Source organism: Melospiza melodia, chromosome 1 (genome assembly GCF_035770615.1).
Source record: "Melospiza melodia melodia isolate bMelMel2 chromosome 1, bMelMel2.pri, whole genome shotgun sequence".
Classification (NCBI taxonomy): Eukaryota; Metazoa; Chordata; class Aves; order Passeriformes; family Passerellidae; genus Melospiza; species Melospiza melodia.
In genome coordinates, this window is record NC_086194.1 from 52897326 (window position 1) to 52916424 (window position 19099).

General features: G+C 39.0%; 1 protein-coding gene across 6 annotated transcripts in view; it reads right to left on the bottom strand.

Moving 5' to 3' along the window:
* The window catches only part of HECW1 (HECT, C2 and WW domain containing E3 ubiquitin protein ligase 1), a 252940-nt gene that overhangs the window by 85159 nt on the left and 148682 nt on the right, over nucleotides 1–19099 (bottom strand). For all 6 annotated transcript variants that reach the window (XM_063158113.1, XM_063158120.1, XM_063158099.1 and 3 more), the window contains 2 exons: nucleotides 12097–12172; nucleotides 2711–2880 (listed from right to left, as the gene is read on the bottom strand). In XM_063158113.1, the coding sequence (XP_063014183.1) occupies nucleotides 2711–2880; nucleotides 12097–12172 (246 nt within the window). The remainder of the gene's footprint in view (nucleotides 1–2710; nucleotides 2881–12096; nucleotides 12173–19099) is intronic.

The following is a 19099-nucleotide window of genomic DNA, read 5'->3' on the forward strand; positions in this document are numbered from 1 at the left end:
ATATACACAAGAGTTGGGAAATGGGCACTTCCTTCTGAGATTTTCTTTGCATTTTATCTCCAATCAGCATGATAGGACTATTCACCCTTTGTGCTTTTGCAACTGCATGGGCTGGCAGGGCAATACCTGCTTAATCTGGGACTGTAGAGTCAAGCTGTCCAGTGCCATGTGGTTTCCAGGCACTCAATTATTTAACTTTACAGATGTTTCTGAAGAGCATGTGGAAACATACAGAAACATGTTCAAAATGATGTCTTTTTATCAGGATAAGTCACCACCTTGGGCTTTAACTTGTCTCAGCGTGAGGGCTCTTTCACCTCTACAGTGAGCCCTGCTGCAAGTGTCAAATTGTCACTTGCTACTCCTTATCTGTAAGAAATTTCCATTTCCTTGTCTCCTTGTACAAAGTACTGCAAATCAGAGCAATGGAAGAATAGCTTTAAGTCAGGAAAACTTGTGCTGAACAGCATTTGAACAGCCTATGAAATGAAGATGATCATCAATATTATGTGAGACAGAGGAAAATTTGCCTGAGGTACCAGGGTGCTCCCAGCATGTTTGTATAATGCAGGTGGTTACTATACAAACAGAGCAGCCTAGTAAGTATATGAGGAAGAATACCAGAACAAATTAATATAAGTAAATCAGTCATCTTTTAGTCTGTAGGACTTTTAGTGCTAAAGCCCTTGAAAACTGAATTGACTCTTTCTGAATTTGCTCAAGGGTAATCAAGAACATATAGAAAGATCCTTGTCTGCAGATATTTCAATAATTTTATTTCTCCATTTCAGATTTTTTTCAAGTTTAGCATCCAATACAAATCAGATAGGTCATTCAAATGAAAAAAAAAAAAAAAGAACATTTGCCTTCTATTCACATGGAGTGACAGAGAATCTAAGGAAAGAATGACCCGTCTGAAATAGTACATTGCTAAAATTTGTTTTTGAGAAAATGACTTGTGACTGATACTCTTAATGAAATGCCTAAGAGTCCTCAGTATTTTATCACTTCATATATTCACATCCATGAGTGAAAAGGGTGGACAGAAGAATGGCTACCACCATGATTCAGCAACAGTTTTCAGTCTTCCTTCTCCCCTTGTCCCATGAAGGTTGCAGAAAATCAGTTCTGTGGTCTTCTGTGCAGCAGAAACCAATGCAGCTTTTCAGTAACAAAACAAGGAGTTCAGAGAGGCTGATTGCACAGACTGCAGCACAAATGCATGCAGTTAAACATCCCAATATCAGCTGAGGAGAAGGCAGAAGGAGAACATGCTAACCATGGCTTGGCTCTTTTACACTCCCTTGCCCCTCACAGGCTAACAACAGAAAGGGAGAAGCGGCACGCTTGCACGCAATCAAGAAAACCTGGGGGCTGAACAGCAAAGCTGGAAGCCAGCTGTGCTCTTTTGCTTTCCCTTGTCCATAATTAGGCCATTTCATTGTTTCTCCTTTTCTTGCTGCCAAACTCCACTTGGAAAAGAAATGTCAGCCCACAAACTCAGCCATTTGGCACAGCTTGAGGAGAAGACACCCGTGACATTTTATCAGAGCCTATGGACTGAGTATCACACACAGAGAGCAAGTCTCCCCTTCATACCTGCTCCCCTCTAGTTCTGGGTCTTCTGCACTTCACTGAAAGATTTCTGCCAACTGCCTGATCCTCCACTCCAGCTCTAGCTTGACCATTTCCACAGCTGGACCTGGGACCTCTCAACCAGATGCATCTGATGCTTGGCTCCACAGGGAAGTTATCACTTGGTGAATGCCTCATAACGATGTCCTCAATTAAGTCCTGCTAGAAGGCATTTTTCTCTGACTAGCTTCAAGGTTGTTTTTCCAGTCATACAACCTCCCCCACCCACCACATAACCTGATGTGGTATCTAATTTCTTCAGGTAGGAGAATTCAATTCTATTTCTGCTGTCTTTTTGCCCACTCACAGCTCCATCTCTACAGAGTTTGACCTAATTATCCCTCAGCTACTTCACAATTTGCATTTTAATTTGAATAAATCTGTGCAGTGTATTTATTTACTTTTACTCTTTCCTGCAGTGGAGATATTGTTGTGACAGAGCACACCAGTAAATCACACCCAGTATGTCAGGCTCCTTTAATTCCAAAGAGATTCCTTATTCTTTGCTGCTTATTGCCATTTTGCATGTAATTTAAAAACAGCAGGCAGCAATTGAACTCTCAGATCTCATTAATACGTACAAGTCCTTCCAACAAAAAGAAGCAGACTACAGACTATTTCTTCAAGGTGATGGCCAAATGTGCCAAAGTTGCCTTTGATTTGTGTTGCTACTGATGCTTTTCGGTCATATTGCTTCTCTTTATTTGCATGCTATACTTGTTGTGCTTCATATAATATCTCTGTGTATGAACACTATAAAATCTAGTAGCAGCCTTTCATGCTATGCAAGTTTATTTTTCAATTCTGTTTCATGCCTGCCTTCATTAATTAACAACTTTATAAACTGCACCAATGAAGTACAACCTACACTGAAAGTATACCGAAAGTTTTAATGTACCACCCATCTTTGTAGCTAATTACTGAGACAAGTACTCATAGAATACATCAAACACAGTTAGCTCAACAACTATTTAGCCAAGAACTTAATTAAAAAAAAAAAAAAAGATAGCACTAGAGTGATGTCCATGCTTTAAGAAAAGTCTCAGCTTAACTCTTTAACTCTCCAGCTGCTTACCTCTCCTTGCCAGATAGGGTTAACAGTGTTACAGATGATCTTAGATCTTTTCTCCTGTCCATGGTGAGGAAGGGCTGGGAAGATGCTATGTTTTCCAGGCTGGATGGAAATCTTCAGATAAGGATCTGGATTGAAGAACATCCCTTTCTTCAGACCAAAAGCCTGGAAATCTGAAAGGTAAAGAACCAAATTATTCTTCATATTCCAGGCATCTCTTTGGCATGCTAGGAACAGTATATAGGGAACTGGTAAGAACTCAAACAATATGGCAGGAACGTGAAAAAACGTACTATGTTTGTTGTAAGGCAATGCAATGCCAAAGATCATATAATGATCTTGTAATTTAGAATTTACAAATCATTACATAATGAAACTGCAAATTTACAGCCTGATTGTGCAGACTGATTCAGCTCCTAAATCAATATTTATGCAATTTCAAGTGATATACTTATTTTTCTAATAAGCTGAGCACTTGTTCAACCTGACAGTAGTGGAAGGACTATGAAAAAGAGATCCTGTCATTTAATGTCAAAGTCATGGCATTTGGTACCCAATGGATCCATTTTTCCTAGGTATCAATTTTACCATTGTACAGATCTTACCTTTTACACCACTTTTTTCTATATAAGAAGTCATTTTACACTTTTTCCCACTTTAAACCCTGCATGGGTTAACTTCACCTTAGGAAAACTCTTGTCTATAATGTCCAAATTTTAAGCAGGGTTTTACAACTGCAGAAATCCTAGGGAGCATAATATATGTCGTACACACAGAAAATGCCCAGGCACTTATTTGAAAATTTCCCCACAACATTCTGAAGAAACACACAATGCCCATTATGATCTGTCACTGAGAAGCTGATGAAATGCAAACTTATCTGCTGGTATATCATTAATTTTAGCTCAAGAGACACAGACTGACCCCCTCGGTCTTCTCTTTTTCCAGATGCATTTCTAAGCTTTCTTTGGCACATAGAAGCACTTATTCCTATTAGTGAGTTCAGTAGCTAATTTATTTTCCACCACTCTTTGCATGGAGATTCTCCTCTATTTAAAGCTTTATTTCACATTGGGGTATAAGCACTGTACTGCATTCTGCCTATTTCCTCTTGCTGTATTGGAGAGATAAAAAGTATTAGACATAATGGTTTCTAAAACTGCAGAGATGCATACCTAAATATTCAATTTAAACACATATTTTTTCTTCTGGCAGTTTTTGAAAACATTAATTTTCACAGTCTTCTAATTCTCTTCTGATTAAAAACCCAATTATTCTGGCAGGTTGTGGGAGACCATGAAAAACCCTCAAGGCAGATATTTTGCATGACTCTGAAAATCATACACACTGTACACCATCATCAGTATTTTTTCCAGAAAATAGCTATATCAAACCCAGTTGTGTGCTGCTTCCTTAACATGTGGTAATAGCCAACACAATAAAATGTGCAAATTAAAAATAATTGCTTTTCTTTCCATTGGTTTTAATCATTTATTCCACCACACAATTCATGCTGCACATATTCAAAAGCTGTTGGACAGATGGTCCTGAAACAGACTGTATTTTAAGAATCTCATTCTTGAGACATTCTCTAACAAAAAAAAACAAACAAACAAACAAACAAACAAACAAACAAAAAACAATAGAGGACATCACTACTAAGAGCTTATTTGAAAGTACATTGCTGAAACTACGTACTGCCACAGTCCTAGCAATCCTATCACACAAAGAAAATTATCTGCTTCAAAAAGATAACACTGATTTTTTCCCCCCTTTTTTCTTCTGAGTGCAAAATCTCTGTGTAACCATCCTGTATCTCATCTAACAGCCTTGCTGAAATTCTATACGGCAAACTCTTTTGCTTTGGAAGTTGTACTGTTAGAAATGCATTCAAGAAATAGAAACCAAGATTGCAAAATGAGTATGAATGACAAGGACCAGCAGTTCATTAGCTGAGGCTGCTAACATATGAAAGGAGAGAAAGACCTCTGGGATCTTACTTTCTTTCTCTCTGATATTTCCTCAAAAGAGTCTGAAACTGAAATATTTATTGCTGTATATGTTTATGGGTTGTTTTTTTTTTTTTCCTTCAAAGAGAGACCATGCTATCTTTGGGTACCACAGAGTAACAAAATACTGACATTTTTCTACTGATAGAAAATACCTAGCACTCAATTATGTATACTTATAGATCATGTATCATAAAGAAAATACATTGAGGATGACCTACAGCCTCTTTCCAGTTATGGGAATTAGAGCACAGCCATGAAGATGAAGGTACTCCCAGCCTCAGTTAATAGTCTCCTTTTTGTATTCAGATGAGGAGAAAAAAAGTAATTTAGCAAAGCACATGGCACAAAATTTTATTTGTGTAATTTTCTTACTGAAATTACACAGTAATGCAGATTTTTTTTAAAAAAAAGTCAGTTAGAAATTTCAATTTTATTGTCCAGAGTATGAATAGGGCTAGAAGAATCAGCTTTCCCAAGGACAAATATCCCAATTATATATCTCACCACAAATTCTCATCACTGTGAGAAACAGGGCATCAAAACTCAAAAAGCTCTTAATAAAGCTACATGGATATTTGCAGACAAGCAGAATTTAATTTCATTTGAAGCAAAACCTATCTGTAAGTCCTGTACTATCTGCTGTAACTTGCTGCTGTAACTCTTACCACTCCAGCATAACTCCCCAACAGAAGAATCACAGCCATTCTGCCTTCCCAAATACAAATTTTTTTTCTACCATCTTCAGAAAAAGATTCAGAAGATACCAAACTTTGAAGTGAAGGTCTGAAGCTAAATGAATTTAAATCTTTGGTTGAATGAATGAATTCCAGAAGGCTGGGATGTACCTTGCTGTACACTGTACACTAATTTTAGAGTGTGTTTCTTGGAGCCATATGAGGAAATGCTACAAAGATAACTCATCTATGGTTTGCAAAGGTGTATTTTCATCCACTCTCTTAAAAAAATATACCATATTTTTAATACTATACCATATGCCAGTTTCTCATTTAGTCATAAATCACATTTTAGTGTGAAAGAGGTTATATACATCTAACAGCTTAATAATGTCAGGCCATCTCTCAAGACAGATGACAGAAGGAAGAAATCCAGGTAAAGACAAAGTAATTACAGCCTTTCACTGCCACAGACTTGCACAACTTTTAAGTACATGCATCCTATTTCACCCAGGCTGTCTTCACTGGAGAAAAATGGCTTGTACTAACTGCTGCCCGCTGCTGTCCCCAAGTGACTTATGAATTTGTTCCAACTCCAGAGCTTTCCTTCCATATATGCTGATCTCCAGGTGCCTGGATGAGACCTAAGGAAGCTTTACCCTGGGTCACTTGCATGCATGTCCCCTCTGTCCCAAAGGTGTGCCATCAACTTCCCTGTCTGCTTTATAAAGGATCATTCAGCAAATCTATTTGCCATGCAGCACGTCAAACTTTGGGGCACTGGTGGCTGGATAGTGATGGAGGCTATTTCTGTGGTGAACCAGTGCATTTATTGGAGCCAGGTGGGGATGTAAATTCCAACAACTCAGCTAGAACACATCTGTGTTTTACCATGTTTGATTTTGCCTCAATAGAAGTCATTAAGCTTCCAAAAGCTCACGGAAGAGTCACGTTTTGTCATGCTCATCAAGGAGACTCTCTGACAGAAATGATGAGCAAAACTACCATAAAGATAGTATTTCAATTCTCCACAGACATAGCAAGGTATTCAACCAGACCCATGCTCCATATAGGAGCGTGACAGAAAAGGATGGAGAATCAGACAGAGAACCAGACTCTGGAGCAGTCTGTTATCTAATTTAATTACATTTAGTCTGGTCATCAATACGTCAGGAGTAAGTTAAGGGAGCTCAAAGCTGTTCTCCCCAAGGGATAAAAAGACTTTACCAAAGGAATTTTCCTAGAAATAACACACAAGACTACTTTGTGCAGTTTATAGATGTGTCTTAAGAATACTCAGTGCCTCTGGTCTCTTGATGGCACATATTCTGCTGAACATTCTACTGAAGATTCCAGAGTCTACAACCAACAGAAGGGTCAAAGACTAGTAAGTAGCAGAGCTACTAGTTTTGAGAAACTGATACTGATATTTTAAAAAAGATGGTGAATTCCTTTCAACAAATGCCAAATATTGAATGTTGTGTTCCCAAGCACCATCCAAGTGATGACAATTGATGTCTTGCAGGTATCTATACTGGCACCTATGCAGAGGTTATTAACCCTAAGAAATTCTATGCTCAACCCACCAAATTCAAATTTTTCATATTTGGCATACCAGCCTCATGATCTCAGGACCACAAAAGGAGACATATTCCTTATGAGCCATCTAACCCCTTGAGGGAATGAAGACATCTTGAGTTATGTCAAACTTGCCCAGAATAGACCTAAAACCAGAACTAATGAAGTTCACAGCACACTGGAAAGACCCTAGTCATACTGGAATGGCCATGGTCAATTTAGATTATGATCTAACCTGAAGAATAACAAAATAGAATTTATTCTATGATCTGTTCATTAATGGCAGAAAGTAAAAAATACTGTCATCTTACTGAGATCCTGATAGTTCATGTATCAAAGCAAAATAAACCATCTTCATAATCCATCACAACTAAAGAGTTGCTAATTTGGATGTCTATGGACAACTCCACCATTTCCCTTCAGATTTCCTTTGTGAATTCCCAAAGAGCTATCAGCTCTGTTTCTGACACTGAAGAAACATACTTGAACAGGACTGGTATCTGGACAGACTGCCAATGAGAGAAGGTAATTGCCAGGGTGCTAATATGTCAGTGTTTCTTTTGTAGACCTTGGACAGAACAGGAAGAACCTGCCTCAGAGTGCAGCAGTTCATCTACTGAGCTGAGCTGCCTAAGATATAGGCATGGCTTCAAAGAAAGGAACAACAAAACTCTGCTTGCTCAAGATTCAATGGGAGGCAGATAGGTACTGCCTCTCAGCCTTGTGCTCTTAAAGCAATACTTTTAGTTACTGTCAGTGGAACAATATTTCAATAGTAAGAGCGCAGCAATATTGCATTTACTAAAATGCCAATTTGACTCATGAAGCAGTGTATGATACTAAACTTCATTTGGCAATCACCTCTTTGGAACAAGGTGAGCATGGATTTGCAGAAGTATTGCATCTGATATTAATTAGATTTCAAGAAGCAAATTAGGAATCTATTCTAGAAATCAAACAGTAATGTGCAATGACAGGAAGTATTAAAATCCAACACAGCAAACTAATGCAGGGGAATTGATAAAGATACTACTTGAAGTACAGGAGATGACTGACTTGATCAGCTACTGAATGAGATTCTGCAACTGATGATATGCAAAAAGTTAAATAAAGTGCTTCTTTTTGCTCTCAGAAATTAGACATAAAGACAGACAGACTTCACTTTTATTTTAAAATAAAATGCAGGAAAAAAAAAAAGGGCTAGTGTAGTTGCACAAGAAGGTATTTTAAGGTCTGAGATAAAAAAAATAGACTAAGTGGATCAGATAAACCAAAATGTTTCTGTCACAGGGCTCCCAGGCAAAACATTAAAGACAGTAAAAAAGAGAAGAAATTTTTTTCCTAGCTATAAATGCTTCAAAGAAAAACAAAAGGGTTTCTAATTTGTTTAAATAAAGGTCAGTAGACATATTAGGAAGAAAATAGGTGCATTAATAAAAGACAAGCAATATGGAATTAATTATTCCAAAATGTCTGAGAGGCTACCTTTTTAATCATCTTCATCAAAAATGAAAACACAGAAAAAGTCTGAACCATTAATATGAACACCTTATCACAGCAAGGGGGTGTTTTTATCACTGCAAGTGATTAACCACTGGAGCAAAGCACCATCTTGGTGTGCTCAGATCCTGACTACACAGCTGTCTGTGAGATACCTCTGAGCCAAACTCACACAAAGCTCACCACCACGGGGAAAGGTGTCCTGTGTTAACTAGGAGAATGGAGTAGTTGAGTTCCAAGCCTTCTGAGGCCTTTCAATCTGCCAGTCTAGGCATACCTTGTAGGCACAATGTGTACTGGACGTGGTAAAAAGCCACCTCACCTTGACACAAGATCTGACAAGTAAGAAAAAGGTGTGGGATTAGTACTTATAAAGTCAGCCACTAGGATTTAAAAATTGTTGGAAAATAAAGGGCATTAAATATCTGCATTCTGAACAAGCATTTCATGCTAACAGCTACTGTCATAATGACCCTTAGCAGACCTTATACTATTTTCAGTTGTGATTTATGCTCTATCTTCTATAAACTGACAACTGTTATTACTTGAATATCTGGTCTGAAAACCACACAAAAACAACTAACAAGATTCTCAGAGATGTGTGATGGAGATAAATGCCTGCATGTTTGTGAAATATTCAGATCTTCTGGTAATTTGCTCCCCAAGGACACTTATAAATAAAGTGTGCAAAAACATGAGATATGTGAAATATTAAAGCCTGGAAAATTTTATTTGATGCAGCATAGAGGCATATTATGCAAACCACATGATAACACTTTCTAAATATACCAGCCAACAAGACTGGTTTTAGGGGCTTTCAAAAGCAAATGCATTATACTGCTGTTAAACCATGAACCTGCAAGTGAAGTAGCTGGTACATCTCAGGAAGCTTAGCACATTTTTTTCCTTCTGTACTTCATGCAAGAGAGCTCTGAAGCTTTTCAGCCACCTTATTGGAAGCGTGACATTTACTGAGAACAGTGGAAAAGGCACATTTGAAAAGTAAATGCAAAGTGGACTGCAGAGTTTTCCTTAAAGGCTTTTTTCAGTTTAGCTAAATTAGCCTTAAAATATTTCTCTTGGTATTTTAAATAATGAAAGATATAATAATACAGTCATCGTAAAAATTATTAAGAGGCTTAATCATGGGAAATTATCTTCTTTGAGACCAGTGCAGCCAGTGAAGCTATTAATCTAAACCAGCCTTTCACAGGAATAACTTCCAGTCTCAAGGAAGCAAACATGAAGTAAACAACTCTCCTAGTGACATAGTGCAAACTCTCTGCTATTTCCATTCTCAAGAAGCTAGTCATATTCTTGTGCCTTGAAGGATCATTTTACACCTTTTTCATTGTTTGACATTTTTATTCAATCTAGAAATCTTTTCTGAAAAATACCCTCCAGTAAAACAGTTGGATTTTGTCCAACCAAATACTCAATAAACTACAGGAAGAATAAAGCACTTTGTCAACAGCTTTTTAGAAAAAAAAACCTGTTTCCACACAGTTCATTTTAACACAGGGTCTCACTGGACTCTCTCAGCGGTAGAGAAAGCAATACAAGGCAACTGAAATGCACTCATGTTGCTCAGCATTTCTTATGATTTGGCCTACTTTGAGATTTTTCTCTCCCACTCTAATAACTTTTTCTTCTAAAAAGTTATATGGCAGAAGGCATAGCTCTTCTTGCATTCTTTAGATTACGGACTGCTTAGGGCATGATTCCTCTGTGTTGGTGCAATGGGCTCCAGTCACATTAATGACACTCAAGTCACTTTTTTTTAACTGCAACTAAATCAATCATAATTTGGAAACCTAACTTTTAAGTAATGACTGTATTAACTAATGACTGAAGATGACAGTATACCAAAATACAGATATTGAAAAGGAAAATCCTGTATGAGCAAAAAGGACTCGTGACAATAGAGGGGTTACTGCTGAGATAGGGGTGCAAATGGAAAGGAATCCCAATTCCTTCTGATGCCTCTGGGAGGTCTGCGTTAATCTGCATTTTATTAGCAAGCATAATAGATATAGGAATAGCAATAATTTTGCTTTGCGGGAGACAACATTTTGTTGCTGTAGTGTTGACTAAGAAGGTAATAAATAAAGCCTTGTGATGTGTTAATCTGTTAATTTCAGAAAGACTGAAATGGAACTATTTTGATAACTTAGATTTTTGATAAAATAATTGCCAAACTATTTTATCAAAGCTTTTCATATAGCCGGCTATGATGATGTTAGTAATACGGATGCTATATATATGCAGATTAATTGCTTGTGAATCACATGAATTAGATATCCCACATGCATTTTGAGGTATGGTCTTTATATACTTTCAATCAAAGTGTAAATTAGAAACTGCAGTTCATAAAAGGGCCCACTGACCCCACATTTTACTGCTCTTGAAACCACAAATTACTATTGACACTTCTTGGCTTACTAGGCCAAAGAATCTGAGAGAATGAAAAAATTTAACTAGTTCTGGGCCACATTTTCTGCTTAAGATTATTTATGGACATTAAAAAATATTAATGCTTCTTTATTTCTGTTGAGCTAAACCTGTCGTTTTATCAACTGATGGGTGGATGTTCAGTGTGCAACCTGGCAAATGTAAGTCATGTGTTAAAAAAGCCCTGTCCAATGTCAGTCTGATCTGCCATGTATCATACACAACCTCTCAAGAACCACACTGGCTGCCTAACTTGGAAAAGCACTGACATGCATCCTTAATAGAGGGAAGCTTGAAATAAATCATATGGCCAAAACCAATCATATAATGAGATGCTTGTCCAAGAGTAGGACTTCACACTTAAAGGCCCACACCTGTAAAACTTTTGAACTAGGGTAACACTTTGTACTACCTGTTCAAAGAATTTCCAAGTCAAGTCAAGCATCTTTCTCTTGGTCTTCCAGGAGCTAAAAAAATATGGAAACCAACCAGCAAGCATAAGACTCCAAAATAAGAGTCATGTTCATAACCACTCTTTTGACAAATTGGTTTCTGTCTACAGACGTGATTTACATGTTGTTCTTACCAAAGCTAGATCAAATGGCTCATAGCTGTTACATGGAAACATAAGAAGCCTTTAAAACCTGCAGTGACATGCCAAGTAATGAGGCTAAGCGTTCCTCATGAAATGCAGATAAATGAGAGCAGTCTTCTGGCTCAAGAAGTCTGAGAGTCGCTTTTGAGCAATACAGAGAATCTTCTGCACCACAGCACATGGATCTGCCTCAGGTCCAGACCATGACTGTGGAACGTGCTTTTCAAGGAACAGAGTACTACCACAAATCCATTTTGCTCTGTAAATAAAGCACATGCCTTTGATCTTGCTTTCTGTGACCTACATATTTAATTGTAAACAGAAAAACCTAATATGGAACCAGAACTCTACTTGAACAAGTACTTACAAGAACAAACACATAACTCTCATTGAAGGAAAAGAGTGTGGCAATAATCATAGATTTTTATTCTTTGTCTCAGCATTACTTCTAGTACAGACAAAGAATCCATGCATAAATATATACATACATATACTTACACACTTGTGTACATAAAAGGTTCTAGTAACTTCAGTCCCAAACTCTTTGGGCTTAAAACTTACTTATCAGCAGTGACTTACCTGACAGTGAAAAACTTATCAGTCTCCGACTTCCTTGTCCCTGGACTGAGTCTTCATTGGTGATGCTTTTAAAAATCTGCTGGGAGATAAAGAATTATGAGAAAGAGTAGTCTCCAACAACTACTGAACAGAGAATTGCTTAGTAACTGTTTTTTTTTACAGATTCATAGTTAGTTTTACAATTAAGAATAAATTATATGACTAGAGATCAAAATCATGTTTTTATCTAGGTAATAATTTAACCATTAATGGACTAAGTCATCCCTGCCTGGAAGCTTTCTCTTAAAAAACCATAATGATGCAAAAATACTATGTAATTTGAATATAGCAGTTCTTCACCCAAAAATGAACTACTTATTAGTCAGGAGATAAAAGTATCACATAAGGATGGAGATGTGGCTAGCACCTCTTGAAACAACTTCCATCTTTATAATACCTTATTACTTGTGTGGAAAATCTTGCTCCAGAGGGTTTATTGCATACCTTTGAGAAAGACTTCTGAGAGATTACTAATACCCTGCACAAAAAACCTACTGTGAATTATGCTAACAATATGCATTGAGGGTGAACTGGAAAAAAAACCCTAAAAATCTATAGATTACACTTTGTACTCCACAGTTCAGTTTTTAATGTCAGCCTTTGGTTCAGCAAGTTTATTGGTGAGCTGCTGCTGTGCAAATTAGGCCCCAAGCTGCCCTCTGGCTTTGATCAGAGCTGGTAAGCAAGAGCACCCATGGGAGAAGCCCACCAGCAGCAGTTTCTGTGTGGAGCCCCTGAGCAGGGCAGAGGAGATGCCATCGGGTGTCAGACTCCGAGCTCAGCAGGGAGGGGGTGCTATGAGCACAGCTTCCCACCGACTTTGGAGTCAAACCAAGCGCTGCTCTGCCCCCGGGAAGCAGCAGCTCCATGTCACTCTTGCCACTCCGCTTTCAGCCAAAAAAGAAAAACAGCATTTATGCAGTGAAGTTCCAATTTCTGATGGGAAACAGCAACTGAAGTCCCACTCAGCTGTGACTCATTGCTCGGTATATTAAATATTGTGTAGTCAAGCTTAACTTAGAAGACAACCTGCTCTCTGCCCCCAGATAGTGCAAAACCTGGGCAAGTGAGTACTTAGCCCAGCTAGCAGGGATTAAACAATCTCACATGGATGAGATCTAGATCAAAAATATATGGATGAATTTAGACCTTATAAAATAATGGGTTCTGCTGGACTTCATTTTGAGTCATAAGCATTTTGTTTCTCCCAGATTGTCTAAATGGGATAAAAGGTACTGAGCTGGGCAGGACTATGAATAATAGAAACATCCCTATTGGATCACAGCTAATTAGCTGCAATTGCACTATTGGCCTTCTCAGCAAAGTCGGTTTCAACATGTTATTGAAGCCATCACTGATTTCTGGACAGACACACATTTAAATCAGAATGTATGTGACTATGGAATTTTATGACAAGAACTCAACAATGTTTACCAGCCAAAGTTGTGACCCCATCAAGAAACAATGACATTTCCTTGTCAGCATGTATTTTTCATGCTATGTCACTGCCTGATAATAATTACACATTATGCTTTAATGCTTACTTTTAGGGTCTTTTCATGACTTTGTCCAGGATAGCAACAGAGCCAACCAACCTAGATATGTGCACGTTTGGAAAAGGTGCTTTTTTCTAGTCCTTTAACATTTTTCTGGGGTTTTATTTAGACCTGCCATGTATGTCATACATCATGCCAGTATGAATAGTTCAGCAGACTACACTTTGAACAAACTGGGGTGGATCTGATGGGGTCCTGCCAACCTGTTCCAAACTTTAAAATATTTGGTATTAAATGGCCCTTCAGGAGCCATATCTACATTAGTGAAACTATATTGAGACAGTCATAATAGACTGTTGTCACAAATCCTGATATAAAGCAAAGCATCCTCAGCATGGTCAAACTTGCACTAACAAAGCTTGCCATTTATATTAGGGGAGTAATTACACATCCAGTCCCATAAGTGAAACAACAAAATAAATTTATTTGCTCCTGAAGGGTCCATCTGTTCCATGAAGCAGGTGCACCCCACAGTGTCCTGTCAAGTGCTCACCATTCAGCCATACAATCAGGGTACTAAAAGCCAGCCCTGCTGTGCCAACGAGTTCCATCCTCAGTAGCTGACCCCTGCATAACTCTCTAAGTTGCAGCACTACATCAGCATGCCAGGCGTTTTGAGAATGCCTAGCAATTAACCTTAGCAAAATGAAACACTTGCTGGAAGCTTTTCCAATTTTCTTCCTGGCCAGGCAGATGAGAAAGGGAATGCAGGGCAAAAAGGCTGAAGGAGAGAAGCTTTTGTCCTTTGGTTTGAGGCCTGTGATGCACAAGACTTCACACAACTGAGCCTCCTGTGTAGCTGTCATCACAAATCTGTGCTCCTCATCCTCCAGCGGTCTGAAGGCACTGATCTGCACTCCTCACACATACACAGCACTTTCTCACCCATGATAGGGTACTCGGGCATGCCAGGGCACATGCCAGAGCAGGCTCAGGAGCAGGCAAACATCCTCTCTCAAAGAATAGGAAGGGTGATAGGAAGGCTAAGAAAGTCATTATACTTTAATATTGGCACTTCAAGAAGTCAGAAGGAACAGCAAGGAAGTAAGGGAGACAAATCTCCCAACATTAAGTCTGATTTTCTTAAAATAAGAAGAGCTATTTGCTGCAGTTTGGATTCACTGTTTTCCAATGCAGTATCAGACTGTTCCCAGCAATGAGGACAAAGCTGCACTTGATGCAGAGCAGGGCCAAAGAGGGTGAGTGGCCACTACAGCTCATCAGCAGCCATATCAAACGGGTTTCATCTTTAGGCCTGAGATAGGGATGTGCACACTGTTCCTGCTTGCTATTTATCATGAAGGAAATCCAGACTGATTTTAGTGGCTGCAATATAACTACATTGGGAGTTTTATCACTGTAAGTAAACCTTGAGTTTAGTCATCAGGAGGTAAAAACCCCTCTATCTTCTCAACTGCCACTTAAAACACAGTTAGTTGACAGACAGACAACATTCATCTCATCACTTGACATCCTATGGGCTTGAAGTCCTTCACATGAAAAGGAACAAATGTCATTTTCCCTCAATAACTTCTGGGCTTTGTTATGCCCTTGAAGTGAGAGCTCGGTCCGAATTAGCTTGATATTTTTATTTTATAATGCCATTTCTGCACATTTCACAACCCAGCCTAATTATTTTACAGGTCCTGCTGATACAAAACAGAATTAATATGCTTTTAGTACACACTTCTGCTATATCTAGACATGAAATGGGACACGAGCTGCAACTTCAAGCCTAGCTGAATTTCTCCCCAAAAACCAAAGGCTTCCTGAATTGGGTTCAAACCTCCTTTTGATTTCTTTGAATGTAGCTGGAGTCAGCATCATTGCCACTGACGTCAGCACATACATTCAAACACTAAGAGAAACATCAGTACTTCCTTTAAAATATTCTCCAGTAAACACACACTGTAAAATCTTCTGGTCTGTGATAGAGTTTCTCAGCCTCTGAAGCAAAGTGAAAGATGACTACCAGCACCTGTGATGGCCAGCTGTGAAACATGGGAAGGTACTTGAGGCCAGACTGAAGCCTGTTGGGACTTGCTCACCTCAGGAAACAGTCCAGCTCTGGTAGTGCTTTTCATTTTCTCGGCACAGAGAAAAAACAAGATCAAAGGAGAAGATTGAAAGCTAAAAATAATAGTCTTGTCCTGGAATCACTTTTCCTTGTGAGTAGTTCCTGCAAATGCTAGAAGCAAGTTATGTGACCCTAAATGAGAAAGTAGGCAGGTTCACACTAGCAAAGGGTGCCCTTGAGACTCCTTTTCTCTTTAGCCATGGTATGTGTTATGAAAAAAGTAATCATCTTGAGAAAGCCCAAAGTATTAGAGTCCATCAGTTCTTGCCGAGGCAAAATTCCAAGCGCATCATTAAAAATTTGTCTAAGCAAAAAGCCAGAAACAGAGACTCTCACAAGTAATAAAATATACCTCCTAAAATACCTTTCCCTTCACTAGTCTACCTAAATACGTGGAAGAATAACAAGGACAATACTCTTGCTCCTGAAAATAAAGCGGCTTACAGGGCACCCTTAAGGTGCCTCCCTGTTGCTCTAGGTTATGATGAGGCAAATACTTTTCAACACAGGTACAGTGTGAACACATGTCTGGAAGAAACTAATTGTTGTAACTGTGTTTACCTGGTGATGTACTAGAAAACCTGCTTTTGGACACCACAGCGACCAGTTATAGTGCAGCATGCTGGTAAAACTTCCTTTGCAGCATTAAATTCCTTTTAGCATGTTTGTCTATTGTGCAGCAAACCTTAACTGTTCCTGAAGTCCTGCTGATACAAAACAGGATAAATATGATTGTATTACGTGCTGCACCTACCACAGCTAGACACCTACAGCTGACAAATACAAGCACTTACTCCTTTTCCCACACACAGCACAGGAAAACACTCTTATGTCTTAGTGCTCTGTAGCACTCCTCCTCTCCAGAAGGAAAGGATTTCTGTCTTCCATCAGAAGGAAGAAGACATTTTTGGCCACTGCGCTTGCCTGAAGAGATTCAACAAAGCTAAGTGAATTTGCTTTTCCCAAAAGTAGAAGAAACACCTAGATTAATCTCACTGTTCACTGACAGCCAAAGCACTTCTGTATCAGTGGCTGCTGCTGCAAAAGAATGCTGGCATTTAACTGATATAAATTACCTCCCACAGGTCAGTATTTCTTTCATTTAAACAGAGGAAATCACAGAGATATTAAAATCAGTGCTGCACTACCTGTTTGCTTTCATTGACTTTATATCATGGTGAACATTGTGGACATGACCTAATGCTCCATATAATCAAGCTCCCATTTTACAAGATGCTAATTGAAACCAAGAGTATTTTACAATGACAGCCCAGATTGTAACTACAGTAATATCTAACACAGATTAAACAGTCAGGTACTGTGAACTGGCAAGGCTCTAGCTGGGGTAATACTATGTATCCACAAGAGCTTTTCTTTTAAAAAGTAGATCTAAGGACATATCAAAGTATTCAGAAAAGCTCACACTTCCAAGTAGTACTATTCAGACCTATAATCAAGTCTACAATGAAAGAAGGCTGGAAACCACAAATGTAAAGCAGCAAAATACTTTCTGTTTGTACACACTGGCTCTGAGGATGAAAAGCAGTAGATTAGAGCATTACAAAAAGGGAAGGCTACAACCTGTGCTTGGTTCAAATCAAAAGTGAAAAATAGACTCAATTTAGTCCCAAATTGTGCATCAGCAAACAGAAAAGGTGTTGCTAGATGTGTCAGAGCTAAAGATCTGGTATTGCAGTGCAAAAGACAGTCCAGTCACTGCCTGCACTATGCTTACTTCAAGCTCCAGTTCTCTGTTCTCTGCTTTTCAAGACCACTGAACTTGCCAGCAGATTTAAAGCAAAATAAGTAAGGTTAACAGCCTTGCTGATTTCAGTTTAAACCAGCTAGGAGCTATTGTTCTAATAGACCAGAGTGTACATTGCACAGGAGTCCAAAACAGTCCTCAAAAATTTTTCTCCCCTAACCTATTTCTGTCAGCTTTTACTGTTGCACTCTTGACTTCACTTAATGCTTAACATTTGGTCAACTCTTCAAAACAAGTGGAAAAAGGCTTACATTTTCTAGAGCTCAGCAGTGAAGCATCTTATCACAGTAAGAGAAAATCAGACATCATCCTGAGTTCACACTTCATATTCTACCATCTTCTTTAGAGAGGGAATTCCTCAGTAGATCTGCAAATGAGTGAATATTCCTGTTTCCTCCCAGGTGCAGAATTTTAAAATTAACTGTTTTGTAAAAAAATTCACTAAGCAAACACAGACTAAGTGCCTCCTTTCACACCATCACTTGGCTTCTTCAGTGCAGAAGCTGCTCTGGGACGCAGGGGGCGAATTCTGAAAGGAACAAATACAGATCTGAGCTCCCTGACTGCCACTGGCAGAATTATGTCTGTCTATAATCCCAGGCACCACTTTGAAAATCTACCCCTAATTAGTGGCAGTGCTTCAGCTGCAACCCCCACTCTGCTAACAGAATTATCCAGCTCTTGAATGCAATATATTCCACTTATCCTGTTAGCTTGTTAAGCCATTGTGCTGGCACAGTGGTATTTTTCTATCAGGTGCTTCCAAACAGCTGCCAGCTTCTCCAGCAGCAGCCTCACTCCTGCTGGGCTCTCTGCTGCCGGCGCCTGTCCCTGAAGGATGTGACCACACACATACACAGAGCCTTCCCCATGTGCCATGGTCAGCAGCATTCTAGCCTTGTAATAGACCACTGTTAAAAACGAGAGCAAGCTCCTGGTACTAAAGTGATTTCAGCATTTATTATAAGAAAAAGAAAGGCCTAAAGCGTGGGTGCTGGCAGGCTGAGCATGAGCATTCCTGTCGAGGATGCTGCAGCGCCAGTGCTGGGTCTTCTTCAGCAGCAATGTCCCCGATGTTCCAGGTGGAGCAGCACACAGTCAGCGGGTCAGATGCAACCTTTTTATCCTGTTTTTTGTTCCTCTGGGTTGGTTTCTTTTTGGATCCTTCATTTGCATGAAGGTTTAAGGCCCTTGATTGGCCCATGACAGTTCTGTCCAGGCTGGCTCGTTTTGCACGGAGGGTGGTGCACTTAGGTGCATTATGGTACGTTGAGTACCTTATTTCTTATAACTATCCTTTTAACCCTTTTACAATATAACAACCAAACTAACAGCACATGCTTAACAATTATCAACTATTTTACAACAGTTGCTAATCTATTTCTAACACCACCTTCTCCATGCCATTCCCTAATTCAGTAGAGAATCTGTTTTTTTGTGGGCATATGACAATTACCCTCTCTCTGCAGAACACGTCTTTTGCCCCACCCTCTAGCAGTATTTATTGATTACTTCATTTATTCCAAGGACACAGAAGTTTTTCATTCTAAAAACTCTCGTCCTAGA